General features: G+C 37.7%; 1 protein-coding gene across 2 annotated transcripts; it reads right to left on the minus strand.

Moving 5' to 3' along the window:
• Positions 1-202: 202 nt before the first annotated feature.
• Syx18 (syntaxin 18) lies at positions 203-19332 on the minus strand. Of its 2 annotated transcripts, none has more exons than XM_071676216.1 (7): positions 19187-19332; positions 17129-17404; positions 14627-14824; positions 12486-12627; positions 10467-10738; positions 5282-5407; positions 203-2406 (listed from the first exon to the last, which is right to left on the minus strand). In XM_071676216.1, exons 2-7 carry the CDS (start codon positions 17402-17404, stop codon positions 2302-2304), a joined length of 1119 nt encoding a protein of 372 aa, XP_071532317.1. In that variant the 5' UTR covers positions 19187-19332; the 3' UTR covers positions 203-2301. The 2 variants fall into 2 exon arrangements, with proteins under 2 accessions (XP_071532317.1, XP_071532316.1); XM_071676215.1 differs by having other exon boundaries at positions 10467-10750.
• Positions 19333-23820: the final 4488 nt, after the last annotated feature.

Here is a 23820-nt window from a genome sequence, read left to right on the forward strand (position 1 = left end):
CCAGAACTTTCGCCCCCGCCCTATGATTCACTTCTGCTTCCATGGTTCCATCCGCTGCCAAATCCACTCCCAGATATTTAAACATTTCACTTCCTCCAGTTTTTCTCCATTCAAACTTACCTCCCAGTTGACTTGCCCCTCAACCCTACTGTACCTAATAACCTTGCTCTTATTTACATTTACTCTCAGCTTTCTTCTTTCACACACTTTACCAAACTCAGTCACCAGCTTCTGCAGTTTCTCACACGAATCAGCCACCAGCGCTGTACCATCAGCGAACAACAACTGACTCACTTCCCAAGCTCTCTCATCCACAACAGACTGCATGCTTGCCCCTCTTTCCAAAACTATTGCATTCACCTCCCTAACATCCCCATCCATAAACAAATTAAACAACCATGGAGACATCACACACCCCTACCGCAAACCTACATTCACTGAGAACCAATCACTTTCCTCTCTTCCTACATGTACACATGCCTTACATCCTCGATAAAAACTTTTCACTGCCTCTAACAACTTGCCTCCCACACCATATATTCTTAATACCATCAACAGAGCATCTCTATCAACTCTATCATATGCCTTCTCCAGATCCATAAATGCTACATACAAATCGATTTGCTTTTCTAAGTATTTCTCACATACATTCTTCAAAGCAAACACCTGATCCACACATCCTCTACCACTTCTGATACCACACTGCTCTTCCCCAATCTGATGCTCTGTACATGCCTTCACCCTCTCAATCAATACCCTCCCATATAATTTCCCAGGAATACTCAACAAACTTATACCTCTGTAATATGAGCACTCACTTTTATCCCCTTTGCCTTTGTAGAATGGCACTATTCAAGCATTCCGCCAATTCTCAGGCACCTCACCATGAGTCATTATTTATTCATTTTATTTTGCTTTGTTGCTGTCTCCTGCATTAGCGAGGCAGCACAAGGAAACAGATGAAAGAATGGCCCAACCCACTCACATACACATGTATATACATACACGTCCACACACGCAAATATACATAACTATACATCTCAATGTATACATATATATACACACAGAGACATATACATATATACACATGTACATAATTCATACTGTCTGCCTTTATTCATTCCCATCGCCACCTCGCCACACATGGAATAACAACCCCCTCCCCCTCATGTGTGCATGGTAGCTCTAGGAAAGGACAACAAAGGCCCCATTCATTCACACTCAGTCTCTAGCTGTCATGTAATAATGCACCGAAACCACAGCTCACCATGAGTCATACATACTTTAAATAACCTTACCAACCAGTCAACAATACAGTCACCCCCTTTTTTAATAAATTCCACTGCAATGCCATCCAAACCCGCTGCCCTGCCTGCTTTCATCTTCCGCAAAGCTTTTACTACCTCTTCTCTGTTTACCAAATCATTCTCCCTAACACCACCTCGACCAAAACACCCTACATCTGCCACTCTATCATCAACAATTATACTAGTAAATTAGATGAGGGAACATTCAACATCTTGATTAGAATCTATAAAAATAATGAAAAGGTAGTCTAAGATTGCCTTAGCCCTACAGAGAGAAAATAAAGGCATGATACAATCAAGCATTTACTCTGCTTTCCTGGAGCATGACCATGTTAAGTATCTATTCAAACACCTTCCCAAACTAAGACAAAAGGAATTTGTTGTACTAAGGCCCTACAGAGAGAAAATAAAAGCATGATACAATCAAGCATTTACTCTGCTTTCCTGGAGCATGATCATGTTAAGTATCTATTCAAACACCTTCCCAAACTAAGACAAAAGGAATCTGTTGAAAAGTTAACTTCAGTCTCATGGTGAGAATGTTATTATCACATTAATGACTGAAAGAGCTTGCTGTGAGGATAATCTAACTGCCTCATGGAGAGAATTGTATCACCATATTGTTGACACTGCATGTTACTAACAGCTGCTGAACTATTACTGACTTTCCAAGAATATCAATATGAATAACTATTTAATCACTAAAACATAACAAAGAACTTACAGTTCAGTAAGGTCCAACTGGTCCATCATGTACTACTCAAAGTTTAAATGAATATGGCATTAGTGCCTTGTATTGAAAGTAATTTCCAAGACTATACATGCAAATGTAGGCGTTTGCACTATATTCTAGTAATAATAAAATTCTTGAAGAGCCATTTAATTGGACAAAATCTTTTCCCCCTTTTTGTTCACCAAATAGTACCTCATTCACAGAATGAGACATTTAAAACTCTTAAAAGCAGTCCATATCACCTGTATTAGGCGCTCATCTTCAACCATTGTACCAGTCAATGAAAAGGACCGTACATGACATTACAATGAGGAAAAACATGATCCATACTCGAAATCCTGCATCCTTTCGCATAGCCTCACGAACCTTTAAAAACAAACAAAATTATGTTAGTCCTAAAATTAGATTTTACATTAGATATCTTTAACTTACAAATAAACAATAGCTGTAATACATGCTGTATATGAACGCTTTTGCCCTCAATAGAGATGACACTAAAGTTCATGACCATCTGCTGTAACTAAAGGTCGACATTTGTACATGATGTTGCACAGTGATATTTAGTATTGGATACCCAAACTCATTATCAAGTTAATTTTCCACATGTTTAAGATCTGTAAGTCAGAGCTATTCACCACTGGCAACCTCAGATTTCCACAGAAGCACTACTGTAGGTAAGGGTTCTTCAAAAGAAAGGTATGTATAACCCAAGCCACTGGTTTGCGCAAACTGAAGAGGAAATTTCCAATGTATGTGTGGCCCAAAATGAGGTGCCTAAGCGCTGGCAAAATACCTATATAGTACCACTATTTAAGGGCGAGGGGGACAAAAAAGAATGCTTGAATTACAGGAGTATATGTCTGTTGAGTACACCTAGTAAGTAATATGGAAGGGTGGTGACTGAGAGGGTGGTGGTATGCAAAGAAGATCAGACTGGGGAATAGCAATGAGGCATCAGAAGTGGTACAGGATGTGTGGACCAGGTATTTGCTATCAAAAAGTTTGGTGAAAAGTACTTGGATAAAAGAGAAGGATGTGCATGTGGCATATGTATAAGTAGGAAGGGAAGAGGGTGAGTGGTTTCAGGCAAAGGTGGGTCTACATCAAAAATCTGAGACCACCATGGCTGGTAAATGTTTAAGGACTGGGTAGTAAGGGAGGTTAATATGAAAGTATTGGAGAGAAAGGTGGATCTACATTACACTAGGGATAAAATACCTACTGAATGTTGGAATTACAGATCCATGAAAAGATCTGAAAAAGCTAGGCAGAAGTCAGGTTTTAGAGGTATTAAACCTAACAAAGGTGCATCTACCCCACTGAGATATCCTGTCCAAATCTGAGTTTATAAAAGAAATTATGACAAGACAAGAAGCAAATCAAATGGGAAAGGATGAAATAGATCTAAAGGAAGTGGAGTATGGCAAGAGTAAGTCAACAGTATATAAGTGCATTTGGTTATATGATGAAGAAAGAAAACGGCTGATAAAAAGGAAGAAGACTTTGGGAAACAGAAAGGAAGCCAGATATGAGGGAACTAAGTCAGGGATAGAAGCTAAAAGATGGGAGCTTCAAGTTGAGACCTTGAAGTCATACCCTGTGTGAAAAGCTTTTGATATATCAAGATATACAACAAACAAATCTCCAAAGTCTCTTAGAGATGATGACAAGATATTAGTAGCGGGAGAAGATACTATTTGTGGACCTCATACGTTAAAGGTCATACTGATGACCAGAGATAAGACTCTGAGATCTAAGAACTTCAAGAAAATGAAAGTTGAGGAGGGATATAAACAGCTTTGAAGAAAACATAAGTCAATAAAACAAGACAAAAACTGAAAGGGTTATAACAGTTTATCCTCTTTAGGAGAGGTTGTTCCAATGTATGTTACCAAAAAGGAAATGTATTATCTTAAAAAGAAGAATAACTAAGCAAGCACAGGTGCAAGTGCAGATGCATAGTCTTTCATTACATGAGGATGGATGTCATCTAGTACATACACCTTGTGTTCACAGCAAGAAGTGCTTCTGAACTGTATTGAAAGATATTATAAGGAGGGGTATAGAATTACTAAGAGGAGTACCAAGGAGTGAGGTCTAGTTGGCTTTTCTAGTTGACTAATTTTCTGTTTATCTTTTCTTTACTTATCATCATAGCATCCATTTGGGTTGGAGCAATACAGCTTCAGGAATAGGTGACAAATTGTGGATCAGGTGTTTGTTCTTAAGATTTTCTGTGAGAAATATTCAATCACATGATATGGTTAACAGAGAGACCGAGTAGAAGGTGCTATAAATATATGGTCTGAGAGGAGAGCTAACAGAAGCAGTGAGGAGTTCTTTAGGGAGAAAAGGGCACATATACAGAAAGCTTCCATGCAAAGGTGGGACTGCATCAAGTGCATTTGGTGTCAACACAGCTGCTCATTCAGCATGTGGATGTGATATTGAGGGAGGCTAATGTTAGGGTCTTGAATAGAGAGGAAGGTCTATGGTATGCTGAAGCCATGGGGGGGTCAAGAAGGTGAATCAGTTGCTGTTTGCAGACGACACGAATCCCGTGGCAGACTCGAGAGAGAAACTACAGAAGTTAATTTCTGAGTTTGGAAGAGTGAGTAAAGAGGAAGGTGAGTCAATGTGAATAAAAGTACAGTAATGATATCTACCAGGGAACCTAAAATGGATAATCTGAGTGTAAATTTGTTTGGGGAGAACCTGTAGAAAGTGAAGTGCTATCGATATCTGGGAGTGGACATAACAGCAATTTGAACTCCAGAGGCTGAAGTAAATCACAGGATGAGAAAAGACAAAAGATCCTAAGTGCCCTGAGGAGTGTATGGATGGAGTTTACAGTTTGCAAGGCAAAGATGAGTTTGTATGATGCTACAGTAGTTCTCACACTGTTGTATGGATGCAAGTCTTGGGCTCTACATGCAAAAGAAAATGAAACTACTGAAAATAGCCTAAGGTTCGAGTAGGGTTGACTGTGTAAAGAATGACAAAGTATAATTATAATCCTACAGAGTTACAATCATAATACTATAAAGTTACAGAACTACAAATCTCCCTTTAACAAATGAAACTGCTACATCAACGGGCAATATCCACTAATTTGGAACTTTTGATAATTCTAACTTTGGTTCTATCCCATTCAGTCCGAGTTAAGTAACCATGCTGACAAAAACAGTGCACTTACACCTCATAATCATATGAATACACTGTAACAAACCTCTTAACTAACCTGCTCATTGCCTTCACGAACATTTTCAGTGGCTGCCATTATAGTTTCCTGGATCTCCTCAATTTGATGAGCTTGAAGATCAACATTCTCTGACAAAATATCTTGCATCTGACCCAGCTCAACAACCTGTTGGAATATGATAAGTTATTTCAGTTAACATTATCACTGATAGCCAACAGTATAGTCACACCATATTAAGAATATTTTTACACACTTTACAGAAGCAACGATGAAACAACTTATCATTCTCTTCTTAATTTCTTCAGTGTCAAATCTTCCAACTATCTCATAAAACATCAAAAACCAGACTACTATAAAATGTAGGAAGACTATTAAAGATGAAGTATGTAAGGAGTCAGAAGTTGCAGCAGGTGGTACATACAGAACCTTCTTATACATTTTGCTTCATTCAAAACTTGTCATCTCAATAACAGTACACTGATTATCCAGTTTAAAAATGGATATTGAACTGGTTAGTTTGCTCACCAGATAACTATTAAAGCAGCTATCAAAATCTGATTTGCAGCACATCCCATGCTTCACCAGTTCTTGACCCACCCAGCCCCATGCAGTCAGACTTGCCTTTTGAAAGGAAAAACAGACCCCAAGTAAAATCAAGCCACTTAACTAATGGCTAGCAAGATACCATCAGTAAAGATTCAATTTGATATGAGTGAATCAACCACATCATATGCTATCTGAGCTAATTCATCTTACTCCATCATCCCTGAGAGTAGCTCAAACAGCAGAAACTAATAAACAAGCTGACTCCTTAACCATATTTTCTTTCTAAGACGAGCTAATGATAGGAATTAGTGGGCCTATACCATTCAATAAATCACTGTAGTCCATGACTCACATCTTTCAAAAAACTAAATGACCTAAATCAGAATTATGCCATGTACTTCTCTAACTTAGAAAGATAACTTTTCTACATGCAGAACACAAACAGGCAAAATATGTCCACTAATTGTCACTACCACAACATTTTTCTGGGGAATTTCTCATGCCAACCCTGTGTCAGTAAAGTGGTTTGAAGGTACAGGACCTCCCTCAGCTTCCTGGCTTATAAAAGGATGAGTTGGGAAGGTTTTACAACATCAACCTTATGTAATCATGTGCTTAGGCAAATACATTCTACTCAGTTAATAGGTATACAGACTTTCCTAAACAGGAGGACTAAGTCCTCATTTTTTTGCCAAAAAATTGGACAGCCAAGCCCTGCATCTCATTTCAAAAACCTGTAAATGTCAAAACAAAGCTATTTTTACTGTCATGTCAGACATCCAAAAATTAAGCAAAAACTTTTGGAGAACAGAGAAGTCCCTTCAAGATTCATTTACATAAACCTGAAGCCATCATTAAAGTCAAGACAATAAATGTAGTTGTCCCCATCTCATCACTTCTTCCCCATATCAATCTCCACAGCAAGTCAACACATGATCGATAATTTGAAATATATGGATTAGAGAATTGAACACAAATGAGCTAAAATTCAATTTCATCATACTTTCAACCAATAATTTGCACTATGTAAACATAAAAAGCCTCTGAAGTTTCTCTTTCACTCAGAAAAATAACCAAATCCATGTTTGAAATCCTGAAATGCTGTACGACAAAGTTATTAGATTCTATAGAAAGAAACATTCACCTATTGAGAGAATCTCAAAGACTAAAAGGCTTAAGACTTCAAAAACATTTCTGAAGTTTGAGGTGCTTATGATACTTTTAATACTTCTTTTTTATCCTCCGACAGGCAGCAACCTCAACTGGATACTTAACATTTTAAGGAGTAGATACATTCAATCACTGAAGTACTTGGAAAAGATTCTATAAGTGCCACTGCTCAATGTATACAGTAGTAAATGAAATGAAATTCAAATATAAAATGCATACACTGTATGTAAAGGATGTATGGAACATAAATAACACTGAGGGTAAGGGCCCTTTTCACATAACAGCATAACACTTCTTGGAGCAATTTAGGAGCACTAGAATCAACAATGAAAGCTCATTATTTTAATTTATCTTCTTTAAGTTAAAACACCCAAGGAATGGTGTAAAATCATATGTAACTCACTTTCACTCATCCCTTTTCTTTGTTTTTCATTTTAATCTAATCTCTCCCCTCATATCTTTCTTTCATAACCACATCCACATTCCTTTTCCTCTTAATAACCTCTACCCTCTCTCTCACCCTTTCTCCTTTCTAACTCTCCCTTCTTTTTTTCTTCTTTTGTAACCCCTACCTCCTCCTCACTTTTCCTCCTAATACCATCCCTTATTCTTTTTTCTCCCTCTCCCTGATTCATTTTCTTCTTTTGAATCCACTTCCCCAGTACTGATTTTCTTAATGTCTACCTGTCTATCAATATCACTAACACCCGTTCCCTTCAGGAACTCCCTCAACTGGATAGCTACAGCAAAAGAATTTCCATAGCTAGCGAACTCCAGTGCCTCACCTTTAACAGGCCACTGGCAGAGAGTAACCCTAAAGTAGTGTTTTCAGAGGTTCCTGTCTAATGTTCCTACCAACTATTTCTATCTAATGTATTTACTTAATGTTCCAACCAACAACTACATAGTCGGTAGGAACATCAGGTAGGAGCCTCTGCAAACACCGTAACCGAGCTGCCCTTTGCCAGTGCTCTGTTAAGGTTGGGCACTACAAGGCTAAGAAGCAGCACTGAAGTTCACTAGTTATAGGACTTTAATGCCATGGCCAACCCCTTGAGGACGTTCCAACTGGAACAGGCATTAGAGAGTCTCCCGCGTTTGCGAGGTAGCGCAAGGAAACAGACGAAAGAAATGCCCCCCCCCCATACACATGTACATACATACGTCCACACACGCAAATATACATACCTACACAGCTTTCCATGGTTTACCCCAGACGCTTCACATGCCTTGATTCAATCCACTGACAGCACGTCAACCCTGGTATACCACATCGCTCCAATTCACTCTATTCCTTGCCCTCCTTTCACCCTCCTGCATGTTCAGGCCCCGATCACACAAAATCTTTTTCACTCCATCTTTCCACCTCCAATTTGGTCTCCCTCTTCTCCTCGTTCCCTCCACCTCCGACACATATATCCTCTTGGTCAATCTTTCCTCACTCATTCTCTCCATGTGCCCAAACCACTTCAAAACACCCTCTTCTGCTCTCTCAACCACGCTCTTTTTATTTCCACACATCTCTCTTACCCTTACGTTACTCACTCGATCAAACCACCTCACACCACACATTGTCCTCAAACATCTCATTTCCAGCACATCCATCCTCCTGCGCACAACTCTATCCATAGCCCACGCCTCGCAACCATACAACATTGTTGGAACCACTATTCCTTCAAACATACCCATTTTTGCTTTCCGAGATAATGTTCTCGACTTCCACACATTCTTCAAGGCCCCCAGAATTTTCGCCCCCTCCCCCACCCTATGATCCGCTTCCATGGTTCCATCCGCTGCCAGATCCACTCCCAGATATCTAAAACACTTCACTTCCTCCAGTTTTTCTCCATTCAAACTCACCTCCCAATTGACTTGACCCTCAACCCTACTGTACCTAATAACCTTGCTCTTATTCACATTTACTCTTAACTTTCTTCTTCCACACACTTTACCAAACTCAGTCGCCAGCTTCTGCAGTTTCTCACATGAATCAGCCACCAGCGCTGTATCATCAGCGAACAACAACTGACTCACTTCCCAAGCTCTCTCATCCCCAACAGACTTCATACTTGCCCCTCTTTCCAAAACTCTTGCATTTACCTCCCTAACAACCCCATCCATAAACAAATTAAACAACCATGGAGACATCACACACCCCTGCCGCAAACCTACATTTACTGAGAACCAATCACTTTCCTCTCTTCCTACACGTACACATGCCTTACATCCTCGATAAAAACTTTTCACTGCTTCTAACAACTTTCCTCCCACACCATATATTCTTAATACCTTCCACAGAGCATCTCTATCAACTCTATCATATGCCTTCTCCAGATCCATAAATGCTACATACAAATCCATTTGCTTTTCTAAGTATTTCTCACATACATTCTTCAAAGCAAACACCTGATCCACACATCCTCTACCACTTCTGAAACCACACTGCTCTTCCCCAATCTGATGCTCTGTACATGCCTTCACCCTCTCAATCAATACCCTCCCATATAATTAGAGATATAAATGAATGTATACTTCATCTACCTGATGCTCCCATCTAATGTTTCTACCTATCACTTCATGTTTCTCCCTAATGCTCATATCTAAAGTTCTTAACTACTATTTCTATCTATTGCTCCTATCATCTTGCCAAAGGTAGGGCTAACACATAGCATTCACCACAGGAAAATTAAGTTCCAGAAAAATGAATTGCGTGACAAGTTTTGTCAAGTGTTGTGTGTCAAAAGGAGAGATTGCATGTTTGTTGACAGAATGCCAGGAGTGAGGCAGAAAGAAAAGACCTGCAACCCTGGTCAAAAGAGAGAAACTTGACAACCACTGAAGTGCTGGCTTACTACCTTCTCATTCTCTTGTCTTTCCCAATACCTATGACCTGGCACAGTTCAAAAGACAGGTCTTTCACATCCTCAAATATTCGTAAATACTTTCCCTTGTCTTATTTTTCCTGTTTCATAATTCTCATTATTTCAATTAAGTGCTGACCATGATGTGGACTTTTGTCCATGACTGGAGCCTTCAAAACATATAAAAAAAAATCCTGATACTTAGATGGCTGCCCACTAACTGCTACCTACTAATTTTCTTAAAATCCTCCTACATTCTTTTTTCTAATCCTCATCCAATTACTTTCATTCCACAGAATTTACTTCAATTGGCCATGCAGTATTTGCAACACTTTTGTTTAAAAGATTCAAATAAATGGAATTTCCATGGAATTTATATTTCCGAGAAAAGGAAATATCATTAATTGAGCAAAAATAAAATCTATGTTAGAAAACAGATTTCTTCAAGTAACATGACTTAGATGATACACCATGGGAGGTTTAAATATCAAAATTTTTCATGAAAAGTAAAATTACAAAATTCTCGTGAGTCTAATTTAAAAAAAAAAAACTCACCTGGAGAGTCAAATACACAAGAAATATGGGTATGAATACACGTACAAATTGATTAATTAATACCTCAGCTTTAGTGATTTACTTTCACCTACCTGCCTCGTAATCTGGCGTACTTCTTCCTGATTTGACATGAGTTCCTTATAGAGATGAGCATTTTCCTCCTCTAGCATCTGCCTCTCCTCAGCACTCAACTCCCCAAGAACTCTTTCCATTTCTTCCTCTAAGAAGGATGAAGAAGTTCGACTTTTCTCAGAATCTGCAACTCCATTCCCCTCTGCTTTGTTCTCACCTGCTACTTCTTTCCTATCACTGCGCTGTGGACTTTCATGACTAAGTTGTTCTGTACTCTGGCTATCAGCAGACTCTGTCGGAAAACCTTTGAAACATGAGAAAAAAGTATCACTCAAGTTCAAAATATGCCAATCAATCAGTGCCTTTGACCAATTCAGCCTTTGGAAAGTATTTTTTACCTTTCTACATCCAATATGAAAACTTTCACTGACTGTCAGGCTGGGATTTACTTCCTCTTTATTTCATCGAATAGTGATTCTTTTTAATGTTATCAACATTTGTAACTCAAAATTTCTTAAAATGTCAACTTGATACATACTAATGAACCCGCTCTGCTAAACATTTTTGACAGTGCAATTGGTATGCCAGTGATAAAAGAAAAATGACATTGGATATCATCTTTAACTGAATAAAAAGTAGGTTACAGGGTGGGGGAGGGGGCAAAGGTTCTGGGAGCAATGAGGAATGTGTGGAAGGAGAGAACATTATCTTGGAAAGCAAAAATAGGTATGTTTGAAGGAATAGTAGTTCCAACACTGGTATATGGTTGCAAGACATGGGATATAGATAGGGTTGTACGGATGTGTTGAAAATGAAGTGTTTGAGGATGAGGTGTGAGGTGGTTTGATCAAGTAAGTAATGGAAGGGTAAGAGAGATGTGTGGAAATAAAAAGAGTGTTGTTGAGAGAGCAAAAGAGGGTATGTTGAAATGGTTTGGACATATAGAGAGAATGAGTGAGGAAAGATTGACAAAGAGGATACATGTGTCAGAGACGGAGGAACAAGAAGAAGCGGGAGACCAAACTGGTGGTAGAAGGATGGAGTAAAAAGATTTTGAGTGATAGGGGCCTGAACATACAGGAGGGTGTGAGTCATGCAAGGAATAGAGTGAACTGGAATGATGTGGTATACTGGGGTTGACATGCTGTCAATGGACTGAACCAGGGCATGTGAAACGTCTTGGGTAAACCATGGAAAGCTCCATGGAGCCTAAGTGTGGATAAGGAGCTGTGGTTTCACTGCATTACACATGACAGCTAGAGCTTGAGTGTGATGAAAGTGGCCTTTTTGTCTGTTTTCCTGGTGCTATCTCACTGAAGCACGGGGTAGCGATGCTGTTTCTTGTGGTGGTGGGGTAACACCAGGGATGGATGAAGGAAAGCAAGTATGAATGTATACATGTGTATATACGTATATGTCTGTGTATGTATATGTAAGTATATGTGTATATGCTGATGTGTATATGTATATGCATGTATATGTGTGTGTAAGGGAGTATATGAGTGGATGGGCCATTCTTCCTCTGTTTCCTGGCACTACTTCCCACATATTCCCAGTGTATCATAGAAGGCAACTAAAAGGGGTGGAAGAGAGAGGTTGGAAATCGTCCTCCACTGTTTTTCACTTTTTCAAAAAAAAAAGAAAAAAGGTGAAGGGGGCCATGCGAGGACTTCTACCTCTTAGGCTGTCATCTGTTCTTGACACTGCTTGCTAACACAGGAAATGGTGAATGTGCAGAAAGACAAATATACATATATATATACCAGCCAACTGCTCCCACCCCTCTTAATCCCCTTCTATGACATGCAGGGAATACATGGGTAGTATTCTCTGCAGCACTGAACAGAAAAAATCGAAGAAGCTCATGAGCCCTGATCAAAGTGAAAAAATATTTCAGCCACAGTTAAAGGGTAAATTAAAGAAACTATGTGCTTCTTCCTTTGTCCTCTAAAACATCCCTCCCTCCATTCATAAATCTTATATATTTCACTAGACAATAATACTCCCTTTTAATAGACTAAACAATTCAGTATCATTACCAGGACGTGAATCATCACAGGTCTCAGGACTAGCCTCCTTTCTTCCTGACTGGGCTGGTCGTGGTGCTTTATAAGACTCTTCTGAGCTACTGCTGGACCTTTTCTTAGATCCAGCTGATCGTTGTAACCGGAACAAATTATCCTGAGAAAGGAAATTTCATAGAAGATACTCCTGCTAAGCAGAAATGGGGACAAACATGAAAAAATATATGAAGCTTAATCCCAGTTAACATTATAACAATCTAGCTTATTGTTTACCTCGACTTTAATGATAGCATTTATCAAACTAACAATCTATTTAGTATATGCCTTTCTTATTAAGGGTACAGTTATCTCAAGGCATCTAAAGATGTATACATCAGCCAAACATGTAAAACAGAAACTGAGAGATGATATTGGTACTATAATTCAGTACACAAGGTGACCAAAGTAATGCTATTGCTAAACACTGACAGTCACCCTGGAGACCTTAACAACTCAGTCACATTGTACCTCTCACTGTACTGTACTAACCGTAATGTCAATGAATCTGTCTTACTTGATAATATCAATAACTTTAATCTGTCCCCAGGTAACTTTAAAGCCACCCAATTATCAATTAAATCATTATGAAAGAATTATCAAAACAAGTTAACACAAGGAAAGTAGATGAGCATGCATCTTGCTACCCAGGCCAACCACCCCCACACAATCCCCCTCATCCAGAAGGCATCCCCAACATTCCCTTTAACAGTTAGGTCAGTGTATACTCTGCCATGGTGGTAACAGGACATGCTTGTGTTGGGATTTGAAACCTTATAAACTGTTTACAACTGATAAGGTGGACTGTCTCTGCGAAACAAGCTGAGTATTGTGTATTGTAAAATACCAATAAAGAGAATTATATGAAATCTACTGAGGTATGATTTTGCCTCCATGAATATCATCACGGACAAGCATGATCATCATATCACCATATATATACATATATATTGCAAGAGCTCACAGTGGCGGACATGATCTAGTAAATGCATAAAACTACAGAAAAGTACAACACGATAAGTTCCCAAATGCACTTCTGTGTAATGATCACATCATCAACAGAGATACAAGAATGAGACAGAAGACTTGGAACAGTCAGTTGATATACAAAGAAACTGTAATATGTTTTATGTTGGACAGACTGGTAAAGATCTTTGTTAGACTAAAGTGACATAAATATGGTATATGAAAAGGATGAGAATCAAATGCTTTGCTTAATCACATAAAAAATCATGATCATTGTGTTGCCTGGAGTAATACCAAGTGCAATGTATCTTAGGGAACATCAGGGTTAGCTTTTCCTGATAACATGTTATTTGTGTGTGTGTGAGAGCCTCAAGCCCCAAATGAGAAGGAAAAAATAGGAAAAAAGTTCTCACAGCAAAATGTCAAATTCACTTGGTCAACAGGTGAAAAACCTACTGCAGGGTAAATAATCTAATACAAAAACTAAATAACTACAGGATGAAAGATTAATCATCTGAAAAGTTCAGTAGCACTCATCAACTGGTTGCATCCTGAAAAAATATACAAAGAAGATCACCATGGAAAAGTGGGTTCAGGCTTTGCTATCTACCTTGTGACAGGTAATCCCTGCATGGTGATTTTTTTTCCCTTGTTAAACTTAATGCAAATAGATTTTGCAAATTATGTTGTATGAGATCTTGCTGGTTATGAAAATGAAACTGTGCTGTAAGAATCACAGTTTTCAAAAACATGAAAAAATCTTCCTTATTAACAAAAGTCATGACAAATGGTGGTATATTTCAGCAAGCTACAAATATGAAATTCTATCTCATTTGTATGTTCCCCACAGCAATTCATTACATATTTTGTAACCTAGAGTTGTCTATTCATTCCTAATTCTGCATAAACCTAAAAACTTTAAACTTGTTTGAATGCCAGCAAATTCAGAAAATCCTTTCAAAACCTTTCCATTATTTGCATTTTTTCATTAACTTATATCTTAAGTTTGCTAAATACAAAGCCTTCTCTTAATTTGTGCAATGAGTACATGTAAGGGGTTGAAAAACTCTGATGGAAATACTATATGTAAGGTAGTGCTTCTTTTGAGATAGATCCCCAACAAAGAACAAATTGTACTCCTTTTCTCTACATACCTTCTCTTTTTGCTTTTTTCTTCTCATCTCTTTCATTTGTTTGAAAGTGGAATTTATTTCCTGGAAGTTTATCTTTAAGATTGTCATTATATTTTGCTGACAATCACAAGCATCTTTGGAGCCTTGTTCTTCGTTCTTTAATTCTGTACCTAATGTTCGAATATTGTCATCAATGATGCGAAAGTTTGTGTTCACCACCTGTGGAGAATATCTTGTAGTTATTAAGGTAGATTTGAATGTTTAAAACATTCAGGATGTTATACTTGTATAAGAAAATTTCATGCACTCTAACCTAATTGAAAAAAATTTACATAACAAAATTCACATATTGGCTATACTAAAGTTTGGCTAGGCTAACTAAATGTAAGTTTAAATGGAGAAAAAATGGAGGAAGTAAAATATTTTACATATTTGGGAGCGGATATAGCAACGAATGGAACCATGGAAGTGGGAGTGAGTTACAGGGTGGGGGAAGGGGCAAAGGTTCTGGGAGCGATGAAGAATGTGTGGAAGGAGAGAACGTTATCTGAGAGAGCAAAAATGAGTATGTTTGAAGGAATAGTAGTTCCAACAATGTTATATTCGTTGCAAGGCATGGGTTATAGACAGGGTCGTATGGAGGAGGGTGGATGTGTTGGCAATGAAGTGTCTGAGGACAATATGTGGTGTGAGGTGGTTTGAACAAGTAAGTAATGAAAGGGTAAAAGAAATGTGTGGAAATAAAAAGAGGGGTAAAAGAAATGTGTGGAAATAAAAAGAGTGTGGTTGAGAGAGAAGAGGGTGCGTTGAAATGGTCTGGACATATGGAGAGAATGAGTGTCAGAGGTGGATGGAACAAGGAGAAGCAGGAGACCAAAGTGGAGGTGGAAGGATGGAGTGAAAAAGATTTTGAGCAATCGGGGCCTGAACATACAGGAGGGTGAGAAGCGTGAAAGGAATAGAGTGAATTGGAACAATGTGGTATACCGGGATCAACGCGCCATCAATGGACTGATCCAGGGCATGTGAAGTATCTGGGGTAAACCATGGAGAGGTCTGTGGGAGCTGTGATTTCGGTGCATTATACATGACACCTACAGACTGAGTGTGAATGAATTGGCCTTTTTTTGTGTTTTCCTGGCGCTACCTTCCTGAAGCAAGGGGAAGCGATGTTGTTTCCTGTGGGGCAGGATAGCACCAGAAATGGATGAAGGCAAGCAAGTATGAATATGTACATGTGTATTTATGTATATGTTTGTGTATATGTATGTATATGCATGTACATGTTGATATATACATATATGTATGTATATGTGCGTGTATGGGCATTTAAGTATATTTTTTTTTTTTTTTTTTTTTTTTATACTTTGTCGCTGTCTCCCGCGTTTGCGAGGTAGCGCAAGGAAACAGACGAAAGAAATGGCCCAACCCCCCCCCATACACATGTACATACACACGTCCACACACACAAATATACATACCTACACAGCTTTCCATGGTTTACCCCGGACGCTTCACATGCCTTGATTCAATCCACTGACAGCACGTCAACCCCTGTATACCACATCGCTCCAATTCACTCTATTCCTTGCCCTCCTTTCACCCTCCTGCATGTTCAGGCCCCGATCACACAAAATCTTTTTCACTCCATCTTTCCACCTCCAATTTGGTCTCCCTCTTCTCCTCGTTCCCTCCACCTCCGACACATATATCCTCTTGGTCAATCTTTCCTCACTCATTCTCTCCATGTGCCCAAACCATTTTAAAACACCCTCTTCTGCTCTCTCAACCACGCTCTTTTTATTTCCACACATCTCTCTTACCCTTACGTTACTTACTCGATCAAACCACCTCACATCACACATTATCCTCAAACATCTCATTTCCAGCACATCCATCCTCCTGCGCACAACTCTATCCATAGCCCACGCCTCGCAACCATACAACATTGTTGGAACTACTATTCCTTCAAACATACCCATTTTTGCTTTCCGGGATAATGTTCTCGACTTCCACACATTTTTCAAGGCTCCCAAAATTTTCGCCCCCTCCCCCACCCTATATATATATATATATATATATATATATATATGTATGTGTACAAGAGTGGATGGGCTATTCTTCATCTGTTTCTTGGCACTACCTTGCTGATGTGGGAAACAGTGATTAAGTATTGTAAATATAAAAATAAAAAGTATATATATATATATATATATATATATATATATATATATATATATATATATATACTGGAAGTTTTTACTTTTCAAATCTATGGTATATTCCCCAAATATACTAATTCTGGTAATGATCTAAAAATTCTAGAGCACTGGTACAGTTCTGCTAAAAAGGAAAAACATCAACAGAATTCGATTAAGCACTGATACATACTATAATCAATTCATCTGACTTCTAAAAGAAGAAAAGTGTTAATCATATATTTCATCTGCATCCAGTAAAACTTGGACTTTGTAATCATTTGGTCTTAATGACTTAAAAGAAAAAACCTGGTCCTGGACTTACCTTTTCCATGTAACTTCGTTCATAGTCTGACATACCCTGATCTTGGCCCTGAAGGTACTTTTTTCTATGGTCTCTAAGTAAATTGCGATGACTTGCTATATTATTCATAACATCCCTTGCTCTTGAATAGAACTGAGAAGAGGGGGTTGGAGCACTAGGGAATATCTTAGTTTGGGGTAATGTTACCCCCATTGCCTTGTTACGAGTCCGGATAGTTTTCACACATGATTTGAAGAGTGTGGTGAGATCTGCACAAGCAGTGGTCTCTACTGTCATCTATAAAATAGGAAATAACTTTTAAAACATTCTTGTTACAAAAATATGCATATTGACTTTGGCAGCAATGTCAACAACAGTTCAAAATGTTTTAATACAAATGGTGTTGAGGATGGAGAATGAATCTCAGAATAAAATCAAGCTTTGTTCTGCATTGGAAAGAGTATGATTATAGAAAAGTGATGGGTGTTCTATGGGAATAAAGTGATATGAAAAATCAAGTAAAAATAACATAAACTATATCCATCTCTCATAATCTGTATGCCCTTCTTCATAATAAAAGCAGGACACAACATGGCACCTGATTTACAAATTGCTAATATTGTATGCTGATACTAGAATCACCAGCAACATATATGTATGGTCCAATATGCACACACAGCCACAGCCTTTCATCAATACTGAGAAGTTATTTTCAAGGCTTAACTAAACAATAAATCATGAAATAAAAAGCCATACCTTCAACTTAACTGCACTCATCAGACCTTACTGACCTACAATGAATCCAAGATTGACCTAACTAGGAAAATTTTAAAATATGCTAATGACAAGGAATTAGTTAAAGGAATACTGCCTCAAGATTCAAAATCAATTAGACACCTAATGAAGCAGTCAGACACGAGAGATGGACTTGAGTGAAGACAAGTTCAAAAAAATACATTGTGAAAACAAAACTATTAATAATAAATACATAATACTTTTTTAATAATACTAAGCAAAAAAGAAAAAGAGACCAGACTGTTCATCAGTACTGACAGGTCTAAGTAAATGCCTTACTGCATATAATAAAGCCAAGGTTCCTATATTTGATTGCTAGATATAGTACCTGTAAAGTGAATACAATACTGATTCCTTTTAATGCTTTGATCATCTAATTTGGAATACAGGTCATCAAACTCAATCAAACATAAAAAGCCACAGCAAACTCATAGGAAACGATGAATTTAAATTACTTAGAAATAAGCTTATGAAAAAATCAAAGAACATTCTAAAAAAAATGTAGACTCCATAACAATTCAGTATCAGTTCCAAACTACTACACAATATTGAAAACATTATAAAATATCTTAACGGATAGAGATTTAGTAAACAGAATTGCTGTCATAGAATAAAAACAAGCAATATATCCATAATTTTGTCAACTATAAAGCTGCAGAACTGTGAAATACATTACATATCATATAAGGTACGTTGATAAGTGCGTATACTATCAATTCCTTCAAATCATGCTAGACAAATACCCAATAATACAGTACTTATCATCAGTATATAAATCTTTTTAAAATAGAGAAACAAACTTCGAATATGCGGTCAAAAATCAAACTTCCACCCATTTCTAATTTGAGCCTCTGCGGAGAAACTCACGGCAGTAAAAAAAAAAAAGCTCTTTTCCCATTCACAGTCTCTGTAAAATTTCCATGAGAGAATATTCTCCATAAAACATGGTATTTCTTTATTTTCTCCTCTTGGCTGTTGTGCTGGAGAGAGTAATGGATGGGGAGGTGTCTTTTGCTTTACTATCTTGTTTCTACCATAATTCTGATTGTAAGCACAGTTAAACACGTCATGGAACACCAGATCTCCTGTTATCTGCCCTTTCCATTTACCCTCTCCCTTTACTCCGTTATAAGGTTGATTAAATCAAAGCACAATGACCAACTAATGTGCCATTAGTATGACAAACTCAGTATCAGTTATCCCCTGGCAAATATTACCATGTCAGCATCGTTATATCACCATGTCAACCTTCGTGTTACCAGTAAATAACCATTTATCACATACTTTTCTTAGCACTTCCTTTCCCGTCAAGCTGAAATAGTATACACGTCATCCAGCTGATGCACTACCACTCTCGACCAGCTGAGAAGGTATTGTTGTCATCCAGCTGAGGCTCTGGCTACTACCAGACCAGCGAACACCTTCAACAAGCTACAGTGACAAAATATCAACGCACATAGTTGTTAACGAAAGCACTCGCATAACTGAGAGTGAAAGCATTTAAAACACTGCTTCTAAGTCATTTTTTCATTAGTACTTATCGAAAATATTCTTTTAAAGTGAACTAAATTATGGTTATGCTCTGATTTATCACAAGGCTGAATGTAAGTGTGCGTTATCGAAACTGGTTGACGGCAAGTGTCCGTTGCCTCGATAGCTTCTCACGTCAATACACACTTATCTCAGGTAGATAATCAAGGTAATGATAACATTCAAAAGGCTGTGTGTAAAATCTGCAGGACGCATACAGTCATCTCCGACCAGAACTGAAATACAGTGCTATATGAAACCTGAGGAAATTGAAAATATTCTTCTTATTGATTTCATTTAGCAATATCTCTCAATATCAAATTCAGACTTATCTTGATCATATTTTGAGTAAATAGACAAGCCAAAAGATATAAAGAACAGGTTACATATCTAGTATTGAGGGCATTCTATGTAATTTTCTGAGTTTATCACAAGTATGATTACTTAATCAAGCGACGCAAACATTAGACAATGTAAACATTCAAGCTGGGTTTTAAACCTGAAGTGCTGGATTTTAATTAAAACCTGAAGTGCTGGATTTTAAACCTGAAGAATAATGAAGTTTTACTTAGAAACAACCTCTGAAAGTACAAGACTTTGTTGTATGATAAGTTCATTATACAAATATAACACCTATTCAGAAAGATCTGCTTCTTAAAAGTGAAATAATGTTAAACTTGGACCATTAAAGTGTCAGTTAAGAAATAAAGGTCTCATGATGAATATTGATAGGGTAATTTCTTATTAACTGTGAGGAAAGATATGAGTTCTAGAGAGTTTGTTGGTAATATCTAGTCGTTAATATATCTTTTCTGTAGTAACTTATTTCCATACATGTAACCAACCATTAAGATATATTCAGTAAATGACGGCCAGACCTTGAAAGTGGGGGGAAATTAAGGCTTACAACGTATCAGATGATATGGACATAACTACATTACTTATATGACAGTACAATAACTTTAGTTTCATAAGATAATGTTACAGACGGTGTTTGTAGGCCTGATCCTACAACAGCATGAGAAATCAGGTGTGTTGGAGAGGAAGACATGTATATTAATGTTCAACTAAAGGCATGCCACCTTATCAGCGGTAGAATGTAATTGAATTTCTTAGTGAATGATTATGTCTTGTGAGAATAGGAGATTGATACTTAATTTTCAGTGTTTTAGTCAAAATATACCAACATCATCATAGTATCCTTCTACCCACCAAAAATGCTTGCTGTGATGATATATTACCAGTTTAGCCACAAATCAAAGCAAATTCTGGAATATAGAGTAACTTCTTTCTGTATTGACCTTACAACCTAAAAGCTGCAGAACATTATTTAGTGCCTTACATTTTATTCTGTTGTAGTAATTTTGGTAGTAGTGGTAAAGGTTATGAATATCACAGAACTGTGGGTTTGTTAATGTAAAAGTAGGTTAAAGACTTGTAAAATCAATCAACAGAACTTATAAAAACCTCATCTAGCTACCCCAATATTCTAGATTTGTAGCAGAAATATACCAACATCAGTGTGGTCTACTGCTGGGGACTGTATAGGAGTGGCTTCTTGTAGGTAGATCAGGCAGCAGTGCAAACAGCTCCTTGGTATGTTATCTATTTGTTGGCAGTAAGTACGATGCTCAGTCATAGATGTGAAGTATACTTCAACCAGAATAATGAAAATTTTGACCGTGGATGCAAGGGAGGTTCAATAATGTTTCCAAATTTTCTTTTGATTGGAAACAAACGTTTCACTACACTTACATTGAATAATCTCACATTCTTCCTGATATTCATAACAATCATCACTGTTGCCTTATTTCATATCACAGAGGGAAGTGCTCTAAATCATGTGCTTTAACGTTCATTCTACTCTTTAAACTCTGTATTGCCATTGCAAAAGAAACTGTCTAATATCCAAACCAAAGTTTCAATGCATATCTATGCTAGTAAATTGTCCACTGGAATTTTGCTGAGTCTTTACCATGCCTCTCAACATCTCTAAAGCATTTGACAGGGTGTGGCTTAGGTTTTTCTACTTACTGAACTTCCTCCCTTTGGCTTTCCTGTTTCTCTTTGTTCTATAATGCATAATTTTCTTTCCAGTCATTCTGTTACAGTAGTTGTTGATGGTCTCCTACCCTATCAGTGATGGTATCCCTCTGGGTTCTTTCTTATTAATTTCTTTTTTCTCTCCATAAAATCTTTTTTCCAACTTCTATCCCTGGTCACTCTTGTACTGACAGTACCATAGTACACACTTCAACTCTGTCTCCTTCATCTTTTCAGGCCCAGTCTGTCCACTTCAACTCACTTTTCCTTCCCTCCTCAATGTGATATGTATTTTTGTATTCACATTGAACAATGAATATATTTTCTTTGTTAATTCATATCTGTAAGACATGATAGAATAGGGAAGCAGAAACCTGGCTAAACTCAACAATGCAGAAATGCAATTTCTTTGTATATCTCTTTTTAAATCTCTTTCACACATATCTATTCTTTTTTCATTAGATTTCATCTCAACCATGCAATACTGTACCATAACATTTTGGGGATAACTATGTCCTTCCCCATATCCTGGAAATCATACATAATCATTATCACCTTTAGTTAACCCTAAAGTTTCCCTGATTTTCAAATCCTTCACCACAATTAACTTACTCACAGACATAGAATAAAAGAAAATGTAATACCACTACCCCAGTCTTAAATTGAGATATGCAATCCTACAATTTCATAAGGAATTCTGTTTGAGTCTCCAGGTAATCAAGTCGTATGCCCTGAGTAAAACATAACTGAAGACATTACAAAAGAGGTGAGATATGAACTGATTCATGCAAATATGGGAACTCTGATGGAATGGTGTGTGATGTGGTGTCAAATGTTGGGTACAAGCTGTTGAATGCTTTGGAAACTCTGCATTACAGTACACGCAAGCTTTGAAGTGATCATATGCTGGATAATTGGATGAAAGTGATTGTTCCACTTTATAGAGATGAAATAAGATGGCTTGTTAAATCTAGGAGCACCAACCTTTGCAAGCAAATGCAGTATGTCTCTCTATCCCCCACATTACCACTCACCAGCATTCTTACAGTGGACAGAAACACCTACAAATGCATTTTCACAATGCCTTGGTAAACTCCATGAACTCATCTGCACTTCATCTTCACTTAACCATTGGCAAATACATGTTCTTTTCGTCCTCTACAGGATTCACCATACCCTTATGGGCTAGGTCAAAGACCAGGGTTATGTTGCTGATTACTGCAAATAGAACAAAGAATAGAAATAAGAAGATACAATATGTTTTCTCTCCCATGGGCAGAAGTGTGATAGCATGATGTATGGGTATGACAGTGAATGATTATATTAAAATGATCAGCAAAGCCTTTATTGTTGAAGATTAGGATGAATGTAAGAAGAACATGGGGTGTGTAGACTAAATTTCTGTTCTTAAACAGGTATTAAAGAAAGTTCAAGAGAAAAAGCAAGAATAGTAAGCAACATTTATGACCCAGTAAAAGGAAATATTAAGATTGTCAGGAAAGTACTTTGAGAAGTTCTGACTCTCACTAGTGTGAATGGAAAACTTTTAAAAGCAGTTAAGAGATCTGATAATAGAAGGCATGCTTGTGTGAGAGTGTGTTGCAGTATGAATGAATGGTCTGTAATGAATGTGGGGTGTGACAAGTCTGTAATTTCATTAAGGTTGCTTGAGATTTTCATGAATGGGGTATAATTTGAAATGATATGTGAATGCACTTGAGTGATTGTGGTATACTGCTGAAGCATAGAATATTATGGAAACTACCAGGATGATCGGTTAACTTTATCAGAGGAGTTTGATAGATGGTGTAACCACAGTGCAACTACCACATTGAAGGGCTCTGAACACTTACTGATCAGTTGCCTTGCACTCTTCCCACATAGAGACACACACAGCACCAGTACAGTGAATGACCTGTGGTCACACCCACTGGATGTGGCCAACTTCCTGCACGAGCTCATAGAAAATAGAAGAGATTCCTTGGGCAGGGAAATTAAGGCATGAGTTTACAATGGTATTGAAAAGTCAATTTCAGCAAAGTTGTATCACTGTCAGTGGAAGAAAGGAGTATAATCTTGCTGAAGAACTTGACACTCTAAAGGAATCCATCATTTCCTTGCTGCTGATCATGACACAACTTTGGAGCTGTAGGAACCCCATAGAAAGGGTTATGGTATTATATGATAATCTACCTCAACTACTCTTGGCTACACAAAAACAGATCCTCAATAAAATGGGACTTCCTCCAACCATCCTATAGTACTTTTATTCTCAGTATCCAAAGTCCGTGAAAAACTAATCCACAATAGAATCAGACAAAACATCCTACTCACACAGCATAGCT

This window comes from Panulirus ornatus, chromosome 22 (assembly GCF_036320965.1).
Source record: "Panulirus ornatus isolate Po-2019 chromosome 22, ASM3632096v1, whole genome shotgun sequence".
Lineage (NCBI taxonomy): Eukaryota > Metazoa > Arthropoda > Malacostraca > Decapoda > Palinuridae > Panulirus > Panulirus ornatus.

Bases quoted from the DNA above. Each gene is read 5' to 3' on its own strand.
- Syx18 (XM_071676215.1), bottom strand. From the start codon at position 17,404: ATGACAGTAGAGACCACTGCTTGTGCAGATCTCACCACACTCTTCAAA. The intron at 14,825-17,128 runs GTAAGTCCAGGA...TATTCTCCACAG, and splicing joins AACGAAGTTACATGGAAAAG to GTGGTGAACACAAACTTTCG. The intron at 5,408-10,466 runs GTAGGTGAAAGT...ATATTCCAACAG, and splicing joins TACGCCAGATTACGAGGCAG to GTTGTTGAGCTGGGTCAGAT.